General features: G+C 45.7%; 3 protein-coding genes across 17 annotated transcripts in view; all 3 read left to right on the forward strand.

Moving 5' to 3' along the window:
• The first annotated feature begins 7,313 nt into the window (after positions 1 to 7,313).
• RPP14 (ribonuclease P/MRP subunit p14) lies at positions 7,314 to 13,651 on the forward strand. Of its 4 annotated transcripts, none has more exons than XM_055414193.2 (6): positions 7,314 to 7,439; positions 10,206 to 10,308; positions 10,442 to 10,526; positions 12,473 to 12,549; positions 12,992 to 13,070; positions 13,515 to 13,651. In XM_055414193.2, the coding sequence occupies exons 2-6, from the start codon at positions 10,232 to 10,234 to the stop codon at positions 13,569 to 13,571; spliced, it is 375 nt and encodes a 124-aa protein (XP_055270168.1). In that variant the 5' UTR covers positions 7,314 to 7,439; positions 10,206 to 10,231; the 3' UTR covers positions 13,572 to 13,651. The 4 variants fall into 4 exon arrangements, with proteins under 4 accessions (XP_055270168.1, XP_055270169.1, XP_055270167.1 ...); XM_055414194.2 differs by having other exon boundaries at positions 7,316 to 7,439; positions 10,191 to 10,308; XM_055414192.2 differs by lacking the exon at positions 7,314 to 7,439 and adding an exon at positions 7,446 to 7,753 and having other exon boundaries at positions 10,191 to 10,308.
• Positions 13,652 to 13,690: 39 nt separating this feature from the next.
• Positions 13,691 to 16,275, forward strand: HTD2 (hydroxyacyl-thioester dehydratase type 2). The gene has a single exon (XM_055414190.2). It carries the CDS (start codon positions 13,691 to 13,693, stop codon positions 14,195 to 14,197), a length of 507 nt encoding a protein of 168 aa, XP_055270165.1. The 3' UTR covers positions 14,198 to 16,275.
• A 137-nt stretch (positions 16,276 to 16,412) lies between these two features.
• Positions 16,413 to 22,616, forward strand: part of PXK (PX domain containing serine/threonine kinase like) — a 94,359-nt gene continuing 88,155 nt past the window's right edge. For 4 of the 12 annotated variants that reach the window (XM_088831704.1, XM_055414188.2, XM_088831705.1 and 1 more), the window contains exon 1: positions 16,413 to 22,360. In XM_088831704.1, the coding sequence (XP_088687830.1) occupies positions 22,259 to 22,360 (102 nt within the window). In that variant the 5' untranslated portion in view covers positions 16,413 to 22,258. The remainder of the gene's footprint in view (positions 22,361 to 22,616) is intronic. The other 8 variants (XM_088831702.1, XM_055414186.2, XM_088831703.1 and 5 more) reach the window with 6 other exon arrangements.

A 22,616-nucleotide genomic window follows, 5' to 3' on the forward strand; every position in this document is an offset into this window, starting at 1 on the left:
GGTGTTCTACAGGCATTGGAAGACCTTACTTGCATGAGTTACTAGTTTCATTTCTAGAAATCATGTTTGCAGTTTTTTAAATATTTATGTATTTGGCTATGCCAACTCTTAGTTATGGCTTACAAACTCTTAGTTGCAGCATATGGCATCTAGTTCCCTGACCAGGGAGCCAACATAGGCCCCCTACAGTTGGAGCGTGGAGTCTTAGCCACTTGACCACCAGGGAGGTCCCATGTTTGCAGTTTTTATTCAGTTGAAATTATACATCCAAAACAAAAATAAGGGTCATCAAACTGTTCTTTTGACTCTTCTGTGGCATTTGGAAACCTAAACTTCTCAGAATATTCACTCTTTCAAATCTTTTTACAGAGTCTGAAACCCCGTAGTTCTGGAAATAAAGTGAGAACTTTCTGTGGTGAACATTGTGGTTTAAATTGAAATTCAGGGCTTGGTCTGATTATTTTAATATATCAAGGAAGAGCATAATATAGATCTTGAAAATACGAGATGTGAAAATGTGGCCTCAGACTTGCAGGATGCAGCTAAAGCAGTGCTCACGAGGAAATTTATAGGCTTAAATACAAATACTAGAAAAGAAGAAAGGCTAAAAATTAAATAATTTAAGCATCTACCTTAAGAAGCTAGAAAAAAAGTAAATCAAACCTAGGGGGGAGAAAATAGAAGGAAACAGTACAATGAGAGCAGAAGTCAATGAGGCAGAAAAGAAACTATATATTTGTCATGTTGCTTGTTCCAGTCTCTCATAGTCACCAAGAACTCTGAGCTTAATGAGATTCCCAGAGGAGTCAATCACGACAGTCACGACAGATATGACTGGGGACAGATGAAGGAGTCCCACACCGGGATAAGGATCCCAGATTATTAGCCCTGGGTGACAACAGATGGTTTCCTCCTGGGATAAGGATCCCAGATTATTAGTTCTATTAGATGCAGGAATAGTTGCCTCCTGGGTTGAACTAAGCATTATGTCCAGAAGCCACTGCACTGCACCCTCAATGGAGCCATCCAGAAAGGGGCACCTGCTGGCCATCCCCCTGGAAGGAGAGTGGGCAAGATCTTCAGGACACGGCTCCCGCCTCCTCCTCTGTTACTGGAAAGCGCCACTGGAACCCACTGTCCCTGCAGTAGAAGCACGGAGTCCTGACTACTGGACCGCCAGGGAAGTCCCTGGAGAGTTCTTTTGTTTGCTTGTTTATTGATTTATTTTTGGCTGTGCTGGGTCTTTGTCGCTGTGAGCGGGCTTTCTCTAGTTGCAGTAATTGGGCGCTACTCTCTAGCTGAGGTGCGTGGGCTTCTTGCGGTGGCTTCTCTCGTTGCAGAGCACGGGCTCTAAAGCACAGGCTCAGTAAGTTGTGGCACATCAGTTTTGGTGTACCACAGCATGAGGAATCTTCCTGGACCAGGGATTGAACCCATGTCCCCTGCAGTGGCAGGCAGATTCTTAATCATTTGACCACCAGGGAAGTCCCATGAGAGCTGCTTTTGGGTGATAGACCTGCAAAGTGGATTTTCAAGGCTCTCTCTTGACCCTGTAATTGTGGTCTTATGGTGCTAGGAAAACGCAAAAGCAGGAAAGCATGTCTCCCTGTTGAGCCCCAGTTCCTGCCTTTGTGATTAGGAAGAGCCTGCGGGTTCCTGTGGAGTGTCTTTATTGATGGGTCCTGTGGAGCATCTTTATTGATGGGTCCTGTGGAGCGTCTTTAATGACAGTCTTAGAAGGAACGGGTCATTTATCACAGCCCTGCCTGAAAGACTTCTGGAAGCTTCTGAAATAACAGTGGAAAGCTCCAGGAATCACACGTGGGCTGTTGCCTCACCGCCTGGAGCCGGGTTGTTAGGACTACTGAGGATGGACCCTCTAGGCAGACATTGAAGAGGCGAGGGACCAGCAATGTTTAGAACTCAATTCGCCATTAGTCTGGACTCCTAGTTCTGGGCAGAAGTGACACCAGGAATGACTGGTGCAAGACACTGGATGGGCTGCCTGCCAGTGTAAGTCTTATTTTCTATTTGAGCCCCTGAATTCCTCCTTCTTCCCAGGGAAGCTTACTTGTTGCTTTGTCTAAAGGAAGTCCCCGGAAATTACTAGGAGATTGTAATGTGTGTCAGGCTAGGCTGAATCTTGTAAATTACACAACTGAATCAAGTGAACGTGCCAGCTGCTATTCTGTGTTTTCCATGCATCACCTTGTCAAACTCTCATGTAGCCCTATAAAAGACAAGGGGACACTGTGCCCATTTTACATCCAAGGAGACCAAGGCTTGGAAGGGTAAAGTGCCTTGCCCAAGGTCACACAGATAACAAGTAAAGGGAAGCCTCTTGGTTTGTGCCTGAAGGTGACTTGCAAAAGCAATGCTTTCACAGGTTCAGACAGGAGCGCTATTGCTTAATTTCCAGGGGAGCCTGGAGCCCTGTTGGCTCACCTGGACCAGGACATTGTGTGGCTGCTTCAGCTGCAGATCGCTGAGGCCACACCTTGGGCCCCTGCTGAGGAAGGTGACCTGCCTGTTTATTCAGATAAGTTCGGGATCTGCCATTGCTGAGCAGCCTGTGAGGCTGGAAACAAGCTCACCTGGATTCCAGCATCACGTTGCTGAAGGGCGTGTCGTGGTGCCTGGCCTCCTCATTCTAGCCTCTCAATAACTGGAACTTGTGTTATTCGGTCCCTGCAGGGCTCGTTTACCTTGCTGGTACCCTCCCTCCTCCACACTCTGGAAATAATCAGGGTTGTTTGTCCAGAGCAGATTTCTGGGCTGGGGGAGGGATGTTTCTGGTTGCCACAGAGGTCAGGCCGCTGCTCTTGACTGGTGATCACCTGATGAGCACGAGGACTAGACCCCACACTGGCTGGAACTGGAAGTCTGGTCGCTGGGGTTCCCGAAACATCACCTGTTCCCTCACCACCACACAATCAGAAAATCAGGCACTCTGTAGCCTCCACCCCAAATGTTACGTTTAAACACTTCCCACAGAGCCGTGGGAGAGTTTGGGTCTTCTGCGCATGAGTGCCCCTCCTCCTTGCTTGGCCTTTCCAAAAACCCTTCTCTGCTCCACACTCTGACCTTTCAGTGTGTGTGGCTTCACTGTGCACACCAACTAGGGCTGATGACAGTACTGAACCAAGTCTTTTATTAAAGGAGTAGTTTGTTGGGTCTATTTCAGAAATGTTCGCTAAAATACTCGTTGGCCAGGTTTGGGACCATTTTTAAAGGGTCTCTTGGACTCTGTCTGTTTCCCAAGTTTTTCTGTCTCTCTTCCCCACCCCTTGTCCCATCTCTTTTTCATTGTTTATCTCCTTTCTGTCTGCTTCATTACCCACACAGACACTCTCTTAACAGTTGGAAACCTGACTTCTGATTCTTCATCTTTCCAATCTTCCAAGGTCACTCCTTGAACCATATAGACTAGGGCTTTCCCATCAGCCACTTCTTCCTCCCCCGCTCTCATCCCTCCCAAACTGGATGATGTTCATACAGCCTCTCCATTCCCTGAAAGGAGGTTACAAAAGAGCAGTGGGGGTGGCCACAGATGGGGCGGTGGAAAAGTCCTCAAATTCCCTGCCGTGGTCGGGCGAGAGGGCAGCCGCGCTGGGGCTGCTGTCCTGGCGTCTCCAGCTTCCCCGGGACCCAGGGTTGCTGCTGTCTGGGCTGGAAATCATCATCAGACTGTGGGCCTGGGCTTGCCAGTGCCTGTGATAGGATGAGGGTCTTGTGGGACCTTATGCAGGGGTGTAGGTGGAGGGAAGGATGTCCTTTGAGCAACAGGACAGCCCTGTCTGTTGGCTCCTGGAGAAATCTTTCTTTCCCTGGTTTCTGAATCTTTGGTCTCTAAGCCCTCAAGGCAACGACCAGGAACCTCAGGGCACACCTAGATGTCTCCCAAGCTCCAGTAAGGATGAAAGGAGAAGAGATTCTTAGGGGCAGAAAGTGGCAGGAGGGACTTCTCTGGCAGTCCAGTGGTTAAGACTCCACTGCAGGGGGTGAGAGTTTGATCCCTGGTTGGGGGACTCAGATCCCACATGCCAAGTGATGCGGCCAAAAGAGAAAAAGAAAAAGTGGCACAAAGATGACAATCCCAGTGACCCAAGTCAAAGCTCACTGGGATTAGTTAACTCGCTAGGGGCAACTATGAGTGTCAGATTACAGTCCCCACCACACCTCACAGAACCAGAGGTGATACTGAATTCAGAAATTTTCAGATTTTACAGAGGTATTATTGCACGTGCACCATACATTGTGCAACACGCCCAGTGAGGTCTGGGGCTGCCTTCTGTGGTCTAATGCATTCGTATTTCTGCTGTATGCTCTGTGCATATCCACAGTGAATGGGACAAAAGCTATAAAAAAGCTTCACTTCAGTTCAGATTAAGCATTATGCCAAATGAAGATTTGGTTTCCAGATTTTTCTTGGATTCCAGGGTTGCAGATAAGGGACAGTGAACCTGCCTTCCCTGTCCCCTCTCTCCTGCTTTGGGGAGTGGGGGTGGGAAGTGACATCTAGAGGAAAATCTGTTCTTCCAAGTTGGAAGGAGGGGCATGCAGATGGCTGTGGTCCAAGGCTCCCTCTGGTGACCATAAGGGGCAAGTCCTGAGTTTTATTTAACAGGTCTTGAGAGTCCCTTGTACAGCAAGGAGATCCAACCAGTCCATTCTAAAGGAGATCAATCCTGGGTGTTCATTGGAAGGACTGATGCTAAAGCTGAAACTGCAATACTTTGGCCACCTCATGCGACGAGTTGACTCACTGGACAAGACTCTGATGCTGGGAAAGGTTGGGGGCGTGAGGAGAAGGGGACGACAGAGAATGAGATGGCTGAATGGCATCACCGACTCTGTGGACATGAGTTTGAGTGAACTCCGGGAGTTGGTGATGGACAGGGAGGCCTGGCGTGCTGTGATTCATGAAGTCGTGGAGAGTCGGACACGACTGAGTGACTGAACTGAACTGAACAGTATTATAAAAATGATGCCTTGTCAGTTTAAAATAAACAAACTGGATGCTAAAACATTGTGAGCATCTCCTGCACCTTCTACACGGCCCCACCCTTCTTCTATCAGCCCACTTGGAACCATTCTAGACATCACACTTATATATTTATGTATTTGTGTGTACACATAGATACATGTATGTAACTGGCCAAGGCCAGTAGGAACCCAAGTTTGGCTGCTTGCTGCTTGAAAAGTCAATACTCAGAGATGAGTGTTGGTGAAAAAATTTGCTTTATTCAGGCATTTTTGCATGGCGTCTGGCACAAAGTAAGCCCTTGATTAATATTAGCTATGATGGACTATGTCTGAGACTATCTCCTAGTTGTGGGTTAGAGGATAAAGGTTTTAAAGGGGAGTTCCAGGAGTGCACAAGCAAGGGGCTACATGCAGAACAGCACAGTCAGTTTCAGCAATTAGCTCCAGACTGGTTGTGCAGCGGTGTGGTCAGCATCATCTTGATGGTTTTCTGTATAATCAGTAATCTACTCCAAGGTTGGGCTGTTTCCATCTCCTTAAGGCCAGCCCCTGGAATTCTCAAGTGAGCAAGATGAATTCTCTTCTACTTACACATGGAAGGACTTCTGTACCCAAGAAGGGCTCACAGGGTCCTGCTTGGTTTCACTCCTCCCTTTTTTGCTGCTCTTCAGTCCTGAGGGGAACAGGGGCAGGACAAGAAAGGGAATAAAGTTTTGGATTGAGAGACTATAATCATAAACTTGTGAAGGGAACTCGTTTTAGGGGTACTAAGTAGGAGTTGAGAGCTGGGCACTGGATGGCAGTGGTGGAGCCAACACAGACAAGGCCCCAACCTCATGGGCTTTACATTCAGGTTTTGGCAGCCCCAGGCCCTCTCCTATAAACACCCCTGACACACCACATAATATGGTGCAGTGTGGAGAGACCTGTCTAGAGTCAGAGGTACTCATAACTGTGTGCTCTTGATCTTAGCCTGTTTTGCCTCAGTTTCCATCTCTGTAAAATGGATCATAATAATAGTCTCCTTAGGATTGTGTGAGAGTTCCATGAGATAATGTAGTTTTTTGCATAGTGCCTGGCACAAAGTAAGCACTTGATTAATATTAGCTATTACTATTGAATACACATGGTTGGCTTGAAGCTCAACATTCAGAAAACAAAGATCATGGCATCTGGTCCCATCACTTCATGGGAAATAGATGGAAAAACAGTGGAAACAGTGTCAGACTTTGTTTTTTTGGGCTCCAAAATCACTGCAGATGCTGATTGCAGCCATGAAATTAAAAGACGCTTGCTCCTTGGAAGGAAAGTTATGACCAACCTTGATAGTATATTAAAAAGCAGAGACATTACTTTGCCAACCAAGGTCCGTCTAGTCAAGGCAATGGTTTTTCCCGTGGTCATGTATGGATGTGAGAGTCGGACTGTGAAGAAGGCTGATCGCCGAAGAATCGATGCTTTTGAACTGTGGTGTTGGAGAAGACTCTTGAGAGTCCCTTATACTGCAAGGAGATCCAACCAGTCCATTCTAAAGGAGATCAATCCTGGATGTTCATTGGAGGGACTGATGCTAAAGCTGAAACTCCAATACTTTGGCCACCTCATGCGACGAGTTGACTCACTGGAAAAGACTCTGATGCTGGGAAAGGTTGGGGGCGGGAGGAGAAGGGGACGACGGAGAGTGAGATGGCTGGATGGCATCACCGACTCTGTGGACATGAGTTTGAGTGAACTCCGGGAGTTGGTGATGGACAGGGAGGCCTGGCGTGCTGTGATTCATGGGGTCGCGGAGAGTCGGACACGACTGAGCGACTGAACTGAACTGAACTGAACACATGGTATGTTTCATGAGTACAGGGGCCATATCATCTTGTTCCCAGTACCTATCACATAATAGGGGCTCAGCAAGTACTTATTCAATTAACGATAGATGATACTTGATTTACATTTGGAAACAGAACCATCTGGGCTTTTTATGTTAACCCAGACAGAATACCTACTATGCGCTGGGAGCCACAAGAGACACCGAGAAAGGGTCCTGCCCTTGGTGAGTGCTTTACATAGGAGATGCTCACCAGCAGAGATGCTAGATACAAATTTTTTTGAACGAATGAAGGCATGAGTGAGTGAATAAGACTGCGAAACAAGCTCCTGGGCAGAGTCCCTTACGCCACCAGACATCTGCACACACGGCTTTCTGCAGAGTGGGCACTAGAGGGCACTAGGCACGGCGAGTCTCAGATTCAGTTACTCCTGGGTCCTTCGGCAAACTCCGCGCGGGGGCGTCACATCCGCTCTCTATGTCACACATCCGGGGGCGGGGCAGACAGGAGCCAAACGTAAACACCCCGGAGTTTCCCCAGGCCGCAGGCTGCGCGGCAGCTCCACGTCTTGGTGGATTCTTGCAGTGAATAAGAGTCCGGCAGGCGTCAGCCTAGTCCGACGGAGAGCGGGTAGGCGGAAGCCCACAGCTGGGCGAATGCTTTCCGGAAGTGGGCTCAGTTGGCCGCACTGGTGACGTATGGACGTGCGCGCCAGCGGAGCGTGCGTAAGGCGGAGGGACGGCGGGCAGCGAGGAGCGGCGTGGGGTATCTCCCGCTCCGGCCGCGGACCATCCCGGGCCTCTCTGCAGCGCGGTCTCAGGCGCCCCGGACGGCTGAGGACTGAGCGAGACCACGTGTGCAGAGCGCATGCGCCTGGCCTCGGGCGGGCGCGAAATCAGTGGCGGAAGTTAGAAAAAGTTGAAAACGACTTCACCTGCCGAACAGTAGGGAATCGAGAGCTCTTTTTTTTTTTTTTTTTAAATCATTGCTTTCGTCTCAAAATTATATATTGAATGCCTGCCGTATGCGATGTATTGGTTTAGGTTTTTGGGAAACAACAGAACACGACGGAAAACCCCGTTTCTTTTGGAGCGTATATTCTAGTAGGGCTGGGGAGGGAAACTGAAATAAAGATCAAATGAACTTGACAGTTAATGTTGGAGGGTGGTGAATGCCATGAGGAAAAAGTAGAGTAGGGGCACGGGGCGGTGACATTGCATAAAAATGCCACTGGAACAGATCGGGGGCTGAAATTGAACAAAGTCATGAAAGCGGCAAGGGAGTGAGCCAGGTGGCTATCTGGAGGAAGATTGTTTCTAGCATGTGGGAAAGCTAGGAGAGACGTCCAGAGACCGGAGGGAAAAAGCTGGAGCTGGGGAGGCCGGCGTAGTGGAAGGAACTGAGCAGGGGAGAGTGGTAAGACACGAGGTCAAGGCGTTGGAAGTAGCGGGTATCGATCAGATTGGAGCTTACAGGGCTGTAAAGACTTTGGCTTTACTCTGAAAGGAAAACCTTTGCAAGGCTTCTAGCAGAGGAATGATGTGGCCTGATTAGTTTTTAATAGGGTCACCCAGGCTGCTGTAGAGACGAGACTGGGGAGGGAAGCAGGGACACTTGTTACTAATAAGTCAGGTTATGAGTATCTCTGCAGCTACCAAAAAGGCTGACTTGAGAGATGGTGATGACAGCCACCGTGAAAGTGCTCACATTTTCCCGGTGAGCCTGGTTAATGTGCCAGGCTGCAGGGAGAGCTTCCCAGCCATCATCTCGTTTTCTCTTAGGACAACCTGCAGAGGGCAGTGCTGTCAATGACGCTGTGGCTTAGGCCTGTCAGAGGCCAGTCACAAGTGACTGCTCAATAAACACCTGCTCCTTAAATGTTTTGTTTTGGGGGGGGGGTTGTAAAATAAACATAACATAAAATTTACCATTTTAAAATGTACAGTTTGTTGGCATTAAGTGCATTTATGTTGTTGTACAGCTATCACCATTATCCACTTCCAGAATACTGTGTGAGTCTTTCTTGTTATTGGTATCCTACGCCCCATCTCATCATCTGCCTCAGGCAGCCAGCTCTTCTAAAGTACTCAGTAAATTTCAAAAATAGCTGTTGTGTGCTGGGCAATAAGTGGAATGATTGAGAGTCCTGTTCTCCTTGCCCTTTTAGTTAGGGGAGACTCTGGTGGTGGGGAACGAAGCAGTAGGTACAGTCTGAAATCAGAAATATTTTTGAACATACAGGGCTCACACTACTACCAATTGATCAGTCGTGTATTTTAGTAAGTGTTGGTTGAATATTCTGTGCCAGACTCAGTTAATATTCATGATTGTTGAATGGATGGTTGGATATTGCTGCTTGACCCTGACTTCTTTTCCCTTGCGGTCATCATCTGGGAGTGATTGGAACTGGGCCCAGAGATGTGTTTGTAAATGCTGGTTTATAGTTATGTGACTTTGAGAAAGTCCCTTTCCATGGTTGGGCCTCAGTTTCCTGGTCCCTTTAGTGGGGGGAGCAGATATTAAATAAATAGATTATTAAAAGACTCCGTAACAAGAGGACTTAAAACAGGGTGTCAGAGGAGACCTCCTTGAAGAGATGATATTCCTGGAAGAGATGAACTTTAAGTTAAAATGCGAAGGCTGAGTAGGAGTGGTCCAGAGTGAGAGTGAAGTGGGAGTGGAGCCGAGGACAGGGATTCTATACAGGGGGACCAGTGTGTTCTGAGTTCTTGAGAGTCCCATATCTGTTAGAAATGGCTTGGGTGTCCATTCCAGACATTCCTCTTCAGACCTTTGCTGTTGAAGCTCAGTCTTTCAGGAGGCTGCCAAATAACCCTGTGTAGGCCTGGCCTCCAGACTGAGAGAACAGGCAGGTCCAGCGCTGGGGGAGTCCAGCAGAGCTGCCACCCCTCATTCTCCTCTTCATATTCTTTGTTGACTGAGAGTAAAGAAGAAGAGGTCCCAGATTATCCTCTTGGATGCTTTTATTTTTATTATTTGCATTAAGAGGCATCATGCCTGAGTGGTCTTGTGGGGACTCAGGAGCAGTTAGAATCTCTTTGTGCCTTTGGGCAGGTAGTAGCCATCTTTGCCAGCGCTCAATGTTCTCATCTCAAAAATGGGGATACTAATAGCCTTTACCTGCTGGCATCATTGAGCTGGGTACTCAGTAAGGGAAAATGTTTGCTGGGATTTAAATAAGAATACAGTGGTCTGGCATATGTAGAATACAGAAACTTCCTTTGTGTCTGTACGGGTAATATCAGCTTGACCAGAATTAGATGAGTTATTGTACTCGGAGTTCTTTTAAAAAATCAGATAGCTCAAATTCTCTTTAAAAAAAAAAAAGTGAAAAGTAGCTTATATCTTTGTAATTTTTAGCCATCTTGATTCAAGGTAGATGTGATCAGCACTGGAAAAAGATGCCAGCCCCAGCCACCACATATGAAAGAATTGTTTACAAAAATCCCTCTGAGTACCACTACATGAAAGTCCGCCTGTAAGTCTGTCTCCTAAGTTTCTTATTTTTTTAAATTGAAGTTTAGTTGGTTTAAGTTTTATTTTGATTACTTTTTTATGAATCTGAGTAGTATGAAATTTAGCACAGTGCATTTAAAATTTTTTTCTTACAGAGAATTTCAAGACTGTGGGGTTGGACTGAATGCTGCACAATTCAAACAGCTGCTTATTTCAGCCCTGAAGGACCTGTTTGGTGAGGTATGGAATCACTTGGTAGTTTGAACACCACTAAGATTTTGTAGGGGCTTCCCAGGTGATGCTAGTGGTAAAGAACCCGCCTGCCAATGCAGGAAACGTAAGAGATGCGGGTTTGATCCCTCGATCGGGAAGATCCCCTGGAGCAGGGCATGGAAACTCACTCCAATCTTCTTGCCCGTGGAGAGAGGAGCCTGGCGGGCTACAGTCCATAGGGTCGCACAGAATCAGACACGACTGAAGTGATTTAGCATGAAGATTTTGTAAGACCTACTGAAAGGACATTTTTCCAAAAATTGTTTTAAAACCACATTTGAAACTACAGAAGCAGAGTTTTAGAAGTGATGAATTTTGAGTCGGTTTTTTCTAATATGGCTTTTAGTTGACAAGAAACCTGTGAAGCGAACGGTTTAGTGTAGTGCTACTCAAAGTATGGTGCAGACTGGCAACCTGCAAACTGTTTTGTTTTTTTTTTCTTTTTCTTGCCCACTGTGAGGATTAGTGGCTTGTACCAGAATGTCAGTCATTACACAATTTCCTTTACTGACAGTCTTCAGTGAGAAAACCTGACCTGAGCTAAACACTGTGTCCACTGATATTGTCAATTTCCACTCTGGTGCAGCTCCTTATCATGGACCAGCACTTCTGAGTAGTACTATTTTAGCATTCACTTGAAAACAAGTAGGGTTTTGAAGAGAAAGCAAAGACAGATGATTCTGAGGAAATTATTTCCTGGTGCATATGTTTTATTAAATTAAAATCTGTCAAGCACTCATCAAAATTAAAAACTTTGCAACAGACTTGGTTCAGAGGCTGAAAAAATAAATTACAGACTGGGGGGAATATATTTGCAAACCACATAAGGACTGATATCTGGAATATAAAGATCTCTTAAAACTCAATAGTAAAACACAAACAGTCTGATTAGAAAATCGGCAGAAGTGGGCATTTCCTGGAGGCCTAGTGGTTAGGATTGACACTTTCACTGCAGAGGCCAGGATTCACTTTCTGGGGAACCATCCCACATGCCACGTGGCTTGGTGCAGCCAGAATACACAAGCCAATCCCCAAAAGTTATATGTTGAGTGATTCCATTTATATAATGCTCCCGGAATAATGTAATTATCATACATGACTATATAGTCTAGAGACAGATTAGTGTTTGCATGGGTTGAGGGCTGAGGAGGCAAGTTGAAAGAGAGCCTTGCGATGGTATAGCACTTTATCTTGATTATGGTAATGGTTACATTAAACAACCTATATGACAGTGTTGCATAGAACTGCACACATGCACATGTAAACAAATATGAGTGCAGGTATAACTGGCAAAGTCAGAATAAGCTCTGATTTATTAATTTTGGTTTTCTGGTTTTGATGTTATACTGTAGTTATGCAAGATACTGACAGTGAGGGAGGCTGAGTGAAGGGTGTATGGAACCTTCCTGTACATTTCTTTGCAATGTAGTATGACTTTAGTTATTCAAAGTAAAAAGTGTGAGAAAAAAAAAAATCCATGCACCTTCTATATGTCAAGTATGAAACCTGATTTCTGGGGATGTAGCTGTGAACAAACAGACATGGCTTCTGCTTCACGGACTATTGGTGTTGGTTATGTTAGTAGGAAACCAGGTTTAACAATTAATGGCAAGAAAGGTGAGTATTATGAAAGGAGTGGTGGGTCCTGTATGTGAAGGAGCGTAGCAAGCTACTGAACTTAATCTTGGGCATCAGGGAAGGAACAATTTAAACAAAGACTTGAGAAAAGTAAAGAGGTCTTAGCAACATGGAAAGGTATAGGAAGAATGATCCAGGCAGAGGGAGCTGTAAAAAAATGGGCCTCATACTCCAGCACCATTAAATAAAATACAGAATTTTTTGGAGGAGAAAAGCAATTAGAGTTCAAGAGTAAGGATGATACTCATCTGTTAACGGTATCATTCTCTACTTAGGTTGATGCTGCCTTACCTTTGGATGTTCTAACCTATGAAGAGAAGACCCTGTCAGCCATCCTGAGGATATCCAGCAGGTATGACTGACAGTGGAACCCTTCTAGTGTAACAGAGCAGAGAGACAGATGGTAAGAAACAGCCTAAGTGCTCCCTTCTGAGAATGAGGATAGTTTTGTCCTTGTGAACTCCAAGCAGCTTTTGGGAGTTTAAATGGGGGAGAATGTGGACACTCACCCCTAGGAACTTACAGTCCAGAGAGCCAGACTTGGGATTTACTTACCGCTGTAGTGTTTCCCAACTGATAGTCATGGTTGCAGACTCAGAAGTAGCTATTTTACAAACATGCCTGTTGAGGTTCTTTCTGTCCTCTGCCTTGACATGGTATGCTTTTATTTGTAAAGTTTTCTTATTTAAATCAGGTTTCCGGTAGAAACTACTTTCTGGCCCATCACAGAAAAAAGTACGAGTGAGATGCTGCAGGGACGAATCTTTACTGACGCTTTCTTGATCTTTCCGTAGTGGTCTTGTCAAATTGTGGAGCTCTCTGACCCTGTTAGGATCCTATAAAGGCAAGAACTGTGCTTTCAGAGTGATTCAGGTAAAGACACCTTCACATACTCCAATTGAAGCTGAGTCGTAGACCAAATTGCTTATTAATACATGTCCTATTTTTGCTTCCATAAATCTAGTGTGGTTAATGCCATCCAGCTAGGAGGGGGAAACCCAGGGTGTCAGTAGTTATGAAAACGTGAGACAGAATGCTTAGATTTTAGGTTGTATGGGAGAGGTTTGCGGATAAAACTTGGAACACCTGTGGAAAAGTCTTTTATTGCTTAATGCCCCGTGCCTAATGTATTGAAATGTTCTCTCTGAGCTTGTCATGACCATTTATTTATCTCAGGCTGGCTCTGAAGATGCTGTTTAAAATGCTACTGCATCGATTTGGCTTATCCTATAAAACAGGGCATGTTTCTACACTGTCCTGGATTTCCAGGCAATTTTCTCCCGATACTGCCTTAAATTTTTTTTCCCTCTCTTACAGGTTTCTCCATTTCTCCTTGCATTATCTGGCAATAGTAGGGAACTAGTATTGAACTGAGTAGTCTTCAATTTGAGAAAATATTCCTCACTCTCAAAAGTACTTTTTGGTGCCAGCATAATGTTTGGAGACGGAAGCAGCCCAAAAGCTCCTGTCGATGGAATTTGAGAGTGCTGAAGATGTTCCCAGTAATGTCCAACCATCGCCTTTGGTGGGGTAGGCTTCACAGGAGACTCTGCCTGAGCCAAGCAGTGCTGAACAGGCAGCCCTTAGAGCACAAGCACCTCAGAGTTGGAGACCGGGCTGAACTCAGGAGGGCCTTCACGCAGAGGGACGTGGCCACCTTCTCAGAATTAACAGGGGATGTCAATCCTTTGCACTTAGACGAGGATTTTGCAAAACACACCAGATTTGGAAAGACAATTGTCCATGGAGTTTTGATCAATGGACTTATTTCAGCTCTCCTCGGTACTAAAATGCCAGGGCCAGGCTGTGTGTTTCTTTCCCAGGAAATTAACTTTCCAGCCCCTTTATATGTCGGGGAAGTTGTTTTAGCGTCTGCAGAAGTGAAAAAGCTGAAGCGGTTCATTGCCTTTATTGCAGTATCATGTTCCGTACTCGAAAGTAAAAAGACTGTTATGGAAGGCTGGGTTAAAGTTCTGGTCCCAGAAGCTCCCAGATCCTGAGATACGTCTTTAAAGGTACAAGTTCAGACATCAGGGTTGTTATTGAAAGCCTCTGGGGAAAACAGGAATTGCTGTTCTTCAGCAGGGACAGGCTCATAAACCTGTACTGGGGGAGGGGAGCAGGTAGAGAGATGTTCCAGTGTCCACTTACGCTTCACTCCGGCTTAGGTATATTTATCATCTATCTAGGTTTTCAGCACTGAAAAAAATAGGCAATTCCCTGGTGGTCCAGTGGTTAGGACTCCAGGCTTTCACTGCCAGTGGCATGGATCTAATCCCTAGTCAGGAAAGTAGGATCCCACAAGCCGCACATAAACACACACACGCGCACACACACACACGTAAACAGAGGAGATCAGAGGTGATTCTAAGGTTGTACATTGTTAACCAGGCTCCCATGAGGTGCCATTAAAAAAGAAAAACAAACTGAAAAAAGTGTTAGGAAAGTTATTGTTTAGCTTAATGTTGTACTTTTAGGATTTCAAACCTAACTAGATTTTCATTAAGATAACACAAACCTGCCTATATCTGTGTAGAATAAGAATTTACTAAAGTCACTGAGTTTATAAGTAGCGAGCATTTAATTATTAAAGGCAACGATGGAAGACAGGTCATCTTTGAACACCTATCTTTTAACGGTAAATATTGTTAGATCCTGTTCTTCAGCAGTTTCTGCATCAGAGTTATAATATTATAAGTTGTTACTGTTTATACCAAGATGGTGATTTATTGACCCTTCAGTGTCACTTGCCCTTCAGATGGTTTTCCTGTCACTGGGGGAGGGCTTATGTGCATCTTTGGACTCAGTTCTATAAGCTCTCTTGGTTTCATCTATAAAGCAGGGATAACGACTCCATACAGGAGTGCTGGAGATGACATATAAATAGGTAAGCACAAGGCCCAGCCTCTAAACAGTAGCTACTGCTCTTGTCATTCTCATCTGAGCAAGGTTACAGGTTTTCTGAGTTTGGAGCTATCTGGCCAAAAATTAAAGACCAGATCAGTCTTTCAGGATGTCAGCCAATCTCCATTGGTTTTCTAAACCTGGAATAGATCTTGAGTGCAGAGTTTCTATTTTAGCAATCCAGGTGATTTTCTCTCTCCCTTGAAAATATTTTAGGGGTCCCCACCCATTATATAAATAATACATGCTTTTATTAAAATAATTGTGAGATAAAAAATGTTGAAGGAACACTGTGGTGGGCAAGTTCTTAAGAGTTGAGGGGTGTTAGAGAGGAAACGGAGAAGGCACTGGCAACCCACTCCAGTACTCTTGCCTAGAAAATCCCATGGATGGAGGAGCCTGATAGGCTGCAGTCCATGGCGTCACTAAGAGTCAGACACGACTGAGCGACTTCACTTTCAATTTTCACTTTCATACCTTGGAGAAGGAAATGGCAACCCACTCCAGTGTTCTTGCCTGGAGAATCCCAGGGACGGGGAAGCCTGGTGGGCTGCCGTCTATGGGGTTACACAGAGTCAGACACGACTGAAGTGACTTAGCAGCAGCAGCAGAGAGGAAACGTGCCTAATTTGTTATTACTGGTCATCCTGAACACAGCCAGCACTATTAAGACAAGAATCTATGGTAGAACTTACATGTAGTCCATCTGTGCTCTGGGGCTTTAGATGGTGGCTCAGACCACAGCTGGTTGCTTTGATCAGGAAGATAAGATCAAATTAATTGGTTGTGTCCACCCACATTTCCTGGGAAAAAATTTTCTGTTCCTGTTGCTGGATCAGTAACTAGATTTCTTTTTGTTTACATCAAGAGAATCCTTAAAACAGACTGCTAGAAAGAATTGTTCTCATCACTAGAGGGCAGTGTTGTGTATAAATGAGTAGTTTAATATTGTACCATACTCCAGTTTGTGTTGGTAATGTGGAAAATACCAAAATCAGGGTGCAGAGCAGGGATGCCGTTATCGTGAGTTTCTGAATGGGAAGCTTGTACGGGTTCAGGTTCACCTGAAGAAGGTGTATGTATATGTGAAACACAATACATGCAGATAATTGGATGTGACACTAGAAACAAAACGGAGGACTTGAGTCACGAAATAAACATGATGCTGAGACCATCTATTCCTGCAGAAGTCATTCTCTGGGACTTAATGGCAGTCCTGAAGGATGGGTCTGCAAGGGGAGTGTGGTGTGATCATTGATACTGTAAGTTACCATTCTTTCAATGATAAGCCAGGTTTCTACAGTAATTCTAATCCTTTAAACAGTTTTATGAAGTTACTGTTCCATTTTATGGGCAAGCCATTTTATAGGCTCTATGACTTGCCCAGGGTTGTACAGCTAGTATGCAGTAGAGCTGGGATTCACATGGGCCTGCCTGGCTTCAGAGCATTTTTTTCCATTACCCTGTGGGTCTTAAAATGTCCCCATACTGGAACCCTATCAGTTTCTATAATAGTATCTTATGTTGCATTTGTATTTGGAACTACCATCGTACATAATTCTTTTTCTATTTAGAATATTCTAGATCTTACTCCCTGTTACAGTTTTAATGTTTTCCTCGCTGTTACTTGATGGCTTCTGCCAATACCTATCGCCTGCCCTTTTTCTAAGTTGATATTCATTGAGTGTCTTCAGAGCAGAATTACTGAAAGAGTTACTCTAAAGATGAAACTGTGTGCAAGTCAGGCATGGTGGTAACTTGTGTATATGAGATCTGATGGATAGCTGATTAATTGTAACTTAAAGTAACTTCTCAGTAGGAATGTTTCCTTTTTTTTTTAATGCTCCATAGATGTCATGGTCTTCTTTGATCTTTATAAACTGAAAAAAGATGGAACAGAGAAGTAGGCAAGGATTTAGGGAAACTCTGTATATGATGACTTGTTATTTGTACGCTGAGCCAACATTCTCAGACCACTTACACTTTGTTAAAACTGACTATAACACAAACTAGCTGGCTGGCTTTTTCATTTTGAGCTCTCTACAAGTTGCCAGAAAGAGTAACCCTTCTAATGAAAGCGTGCGTGACTCTCATATAGGAAATCCTCTTCCGAGTAGTTGAGAAGTGGCTGTGACTGTCCAGGATCACAGAGAGAAGTGAGTACAAAAGTACCGACTGAAAGAGCAGGGCAGAGTGCCCTGGTGCTTTCCACGTAGGGGCACTGTAAGGCTGCAGTTTATAGGGTGTGTGATCGCCACAGAAATACACACCCACCGTAAGCAATTTCAGCCTAATGTACTGGAAGATTGCCTAACAGATTTTTGTAATTGATTAGAAACATTTCCATATTGGTGAGATGCCACTCATTTCTTTTTCTGAGCAGTGAATCTTAAGTAGCAACAGGGAGAAAGCCTCCCCACAGCCACCATTCATCTTGCGTGTTCAGCTGGAGAAAGAGGGAACTGCTAAAGGCCCATTGGTACCTCTTAGGTAACCATAGATTTTCATTTTGTGCTGAATTATTAGACGTTTTCCTTTGTATGTTCTTAAAGCATGATTAAGAGAGCAATTTACTCCCAAAGAAAATTGCTTCTAAATTTACATCTATTAAGTTTTTATATTAAAACATACTCTACCAAAGGTTGACAGTCACTGAGCAGCTGTGCCACTCTGAATGCATCATGTGCCGGCATAATTTATTAACTGACTCTATGCAAGTGCCGTGAAATTACTCTGGGGCTGCACTTGAGTATCTCTTGGGTCCCGGATGTTTCACTCCCTTTGTCTTTGGCTTGTCTTCCTATGGATTACACACAGAGACCAGAATTCTCAACATCTTCAGAGAAATTTTTGTTTGCAGAAAAATCATAAGAAAACCCAAGACAAATGTGGACACTACCTAAATAGAACAGAATTAATCAAAGTCTCCATAAACAGTCGATTTCTAGGCCACAATCAATTTCTTGGGTGGCTCTTAGTGAGGCCACAGTTCATATGACCTTATAAACCATGAGCAAAATTCCTCTGCGATGTGATGAAAAATTCCAGTATGTAAGGAAAGTAAGAGTGATCACAAGTGACTTTGAATTTTCTTTTTTATTTTAATCCAGATCATGAATATTTAAAGAAAATAATTCTGAGTGGGGAGGTGATGCCGCTTAGGAAGCACTGACTTTTTCACTAGGTTCTATGAGTTGATTTGTAGAACAGTTGCCAGATCTGGAAGCGTCCTCACTAAAACTCATTATTTTCAGTCAGTCTGGCCAAATGTCAAGCTGTTAAACAACCTGTGGACTATTTAAACATTTGGCAGCATACAAGAATATAAATCTTGCTTTATTTTCCCTTGCAGCCCTGAGTAGTTATGTACATGGCAACAGAAGTACTGCATATCTCATTTGCTTTACCCAGTATGAGATTGGAAGCAAAGTAGATTTGATTCAAATCAGCCCTGGACTAGGGAGTTTCTCCACATTTACCGTGAGCTGCTTCAAAAGCCAAATGGCTTTTCAGACTATCATAGCCTAGTCTCCAGAGGATCCAGGGATCCAGTTAAGTCTAGGCTCTTTTAGTCAGTTCAGTTCAGTTTTTCAGTCGTGTCCGACTCTGTGACCCCATGAATCGTAGCACGCCAGGCCTCCCTGTCCATCACCAACTCCTGGAGTCCACCCAAACTCATATGCATTGAGTTGGTGATGCCATCCAACCATCTCATCCTCTGTCATCCCCTTCTGCTCCCGCCTTCAGTCTTTCCCACATCAGATCTTTTCAAATGAGTCAGTTCTTCACATCAGATGGCCAAAGTAGTGGAGTTTCAGCTTCAGCATCAGTCCTTCCAATGAACACCCAGGACTGATCTCCTTTAGGATGGACTGGTTGGATCTCCTTGCAGTCCAAGGGACTCTCAAGAGTCTTCTCCAACACCACAGTTCAAAAGCATCAATTCTTCGGTGCTCAGCTTTCTTTATAGTCCAACTCTCACATCCATACATGACTACTGGAAAAACCATAGCCTTGACTAGATGGACCTTTGTTGGCAAAGTAATGTCTCTGCTTTGTAATATGCTATCTAGGTTGGTCATAACTTTCCTTCCAAGGAGTAAGCCTCTTTTAATTTCATGGCTGCAGTCACCATCTGCAGTGATTTTGGAGCCCAGAAAAATAAAGTCAGCCACTGTTTCTCCATCTATTTGCGATGAAGTGATGGGACTGGATGCCACGATCTTAGTTTTCTGAATGTTGAGCTTTCAGCCAACTTTTTCACTCTCCTCTTTCACTTTCATCAAGAGGCTCTTTAATTCTTCACTTTTTGCTATAAGGGTGGTGTCATCTGCATATCTGAGGTTATTGATGTTTCTCCTGGCAATCTTGATTCCAGCTTGTGCTTCTTCTAGCCCAGCATTTCTCATGATGTACTCTGCATATAAGTTAAATAAGTAGGGTGACAATATACAACCTTGACGTACTCCTTTTCCTATTTGGAACCAGTCTGTTGTTCCATGTCCAGTTCTAACTGTTGCTTCCTGACCTGCATACAGGTTTCTCAAGAGGCAGGTCAGGTGGTCTGGGATTCCCTTCTCTTTCAGAATTTTCCACAGTTTATTGTGATCGACACAGTCAAAGGCTTTGGCATAGTCAATGAAGCAGAAATAGATGTTTTTCTGGAACTCTCTTGCTTTTTTGATGATCCAGCGGATGTTGGCAATTTGATCTCTGGTTCCACTGCCTAGGCTCTTTAGGGCACTGATTGGGGTAGATGAGATTATAAGACTGTTGGGCTTCCCTGTGGCTCAGAGGTTAAAGCGTCTGCCTGCAATGCGGGAGACCTGGGTTCGATCCCTGGGTCGGGAAGATCCCCAGGAGAAGGAAATGGCAACCCACTCCAGTGTTCTTGCCTAGAGAATCCCAAGGACGGTGGAGCCTGGTGGGCTGCTGTCTATGGAGTCTCACAGAGTCAGACACGACTGAAGTGACTTAACAGCAGCAGCAGCATAATATTTATTCTCAGAGGCTTCAGGCAAGAATTCCTCGAGAACAGGAGAGCCTAGATTGAGAGTTAGTCCCTGGCTTCATTCCATCAAATACCTGATTTCTCACTTTCAGTTTCATTTCCTTAGTAAGGAAGAGGACAGGCTGTCATTTGATGACCTTTGCAACTCAGTTGTGTAATATTGTTATGTTTTTTCCTAAACATACAAGTAAAATATTTTTAGAGACATTTTGAAAAGTGCAGAAAAACAAAATAGCATCATTATTTTGTTTGCTAAAGACCCTCAACTAATATTTTGGTGGGCTTCCTTCTGATGTTTTTCCTATGAACTTTTTAAAATCTTGAGATCATAAAATGCATATATTGGGTTTTTTTCCTACTTACTGTTGTATCTAGGGCATTCCCTAACATTAAATATCCTTTGATAATCTAATTTTTAATCTTTGTAAAATATTCATGATTGAATCATGATTTGTCCAGTCTTCTATTGTTGGATATATACCTTTGAGTGCTATGTGTTTGCACTGATCTCTGAGTCTTTCCTTAGGATAATCTCCTACAGGTGGGATTACTGGGTGAGGACATTTCAATGTGTGTTGTCAAATCCCAGCTGCTAGTGCCAGACCTCTTACATGGTTAAAGTGAAATCGCTCAGTCGTGTCCAACTCTTTGCAACCCCATAGACTGTAGCCTACGAGGCTCCTCTGTCCATGGAATTTTCCAGGCAATAGTACTGGAGTGGATTGCCATTTCCTTCTCCAGGGGATCTTCCCAACCCAGGGCTTGAACCCCGGTCTCCCGCATTGTAGACAGATGCTTTACCGTCTGAGCCACTAGGGAAGCTTACATGGTTAAGTACTCAGTATATAATTGTTGAGTGCATAAATGCCCCAATTTATATTCCCCCAGCAGTATGCAAGAAGAGCCTTGTCTCCGGTCAGCCCACATGATACGAGTAATGATTAAAGCCAAATTTTGGTTTCTGTGAATCAGGTAATGAAATAACATATTTGCCTTAAGAAACAGAAGTAAAAAGGGAACCTTCCCTAAGTGATACATAGTTTTAATAGACTGCTGCTTTATTATCCCCGTGTTACAGATGGGGAGCTGGGGCTCAGAGGGGTTGGGTAACTAATTCAGGGTCACACAGCTGGTAATCCCAGCTCTCTCTGTTGTCCTGGGATGCTGCCTTGGGAGACAGCACTGTGGGTGGGTCAGAATTATGGCTTTGGGTTCAGGCAGATTGGGGCGGATTTGGGTCTGAGTTGATCGGAGTTCTCTGGCTCTGGGTTTTGAGGTTCTTGGAGCCAGTACAGTGGGATGAAGCACCCCAAGTCTGAGGTTGAAAGTTTGAAGGCCTTGTGTGCTGAGCTTAGAACTGCGCCAAAGGGTAGTGACTGGGAGTTCTGGACCAATGCCCAGGTTTTAGGTTTTAGGGGCTCCAGTTCAAAGAACTTTGGGTCTGAGTGTGCTGGAATCTTAGGGCTTTAATTCTGAGGGCCCAGCCCTTAGGTTTTTGAGTCTGAAGAGCCAAGTTCAAGAGTTCCCCACAAAATCTGAATCTGAGGGGCTTTTTCTAGAAGGTTTGTGGGTCTGCAAGGCACAGCATGAAAGTCCCATCCTGAAAGCCCTTTTTTCTGGATCTTTGGGTTCTTTGGCCTGGGAGGCCTGATGGGAAAGGGTCAGTTGTAAGTCAGGGTGTACAGTTTTGAGGGCCTAATATGAGAAACCCATCAAGGAAATGTTTGGGATTGTTTGGGCCTGAGCATTCCAGGAGCCTAGAGTCCAAGACGCCGTGTCTTCGGCTCTGAGGACCTCTGGGGGTGATGGCTTAGGGTGCACTGTCCCGAGGGCTGAGGCCGGGTCTGAGGGTACCGAGCTCGCGGTGCGGCTACGTGGAGCTTGGAGGCGCAGATCCAGGACAGCTGTGACTGCGACGGTTTCGCCCTAGGACCCCGCGGGAGGTGGCAGCGCGAAAGGGTCGCCTGTGCCGACAGCCGAGGCGGCGGGGCCGGTCGGCGCTAGGACCCCGCGGGCGCGGCGGCGGCGGCGCGTGGGGCGGCGCGTGTTGACAGCGGCGGCGGCTGCAGAGCCCGGCGGGCGGCAGGAGTCGGCGCCCCGGGTTCCTGCCCCTGGTCCCGCGGCGGTGGCGGACCGGCGTCCCGGGATGGCCTTCATGGAGAAGCCGCCGGCCGGCAAGGTGCTGCTGGACGACACGGTGCCGCTGACAGCGGCCATCGAGGCGAGCCAGAGCCTGCAGTCTCACACGGTGCGCGGCCCGCCGGTCGGGGCGGGCGGCGCGGGGCGGCCCCGGGCCTGGAGAGGGCGGCGGGCGGCCGGGCAGGGTCGCCCGGGAGGGGCCCGGGGCTGGGTCGGCGGTGCGGGCCGAGGGGGCTCGGGCGTGGCGTCGCTTCTGGGCGGGGGGCCCCGGGGCCCAGGCGGCAGCCGAAGTCCTGAGGGGACGAGAGTGGTAACCGCAGCCCCTTGGGCCAGGGGAGTGGGAGGGGCTCGGCGGTGCCCTGGGA

Source organism: Moschus berezovskii, chromosome 24 (assembly GCF_049115385.1).
Source record: "Moschus berezovskii isolate FMDL1 chromosome 24, NW_MosBer_1.0, whole genome shotgun sequence".
In the NCBI taxonomy this organism is placed as follows: domain Eukaryota; kingdom Metazoa; phylum Chordata; class Mammalia; order Artiodactyla; family Moschidae; genus Moschus; species Moschus berezovskii.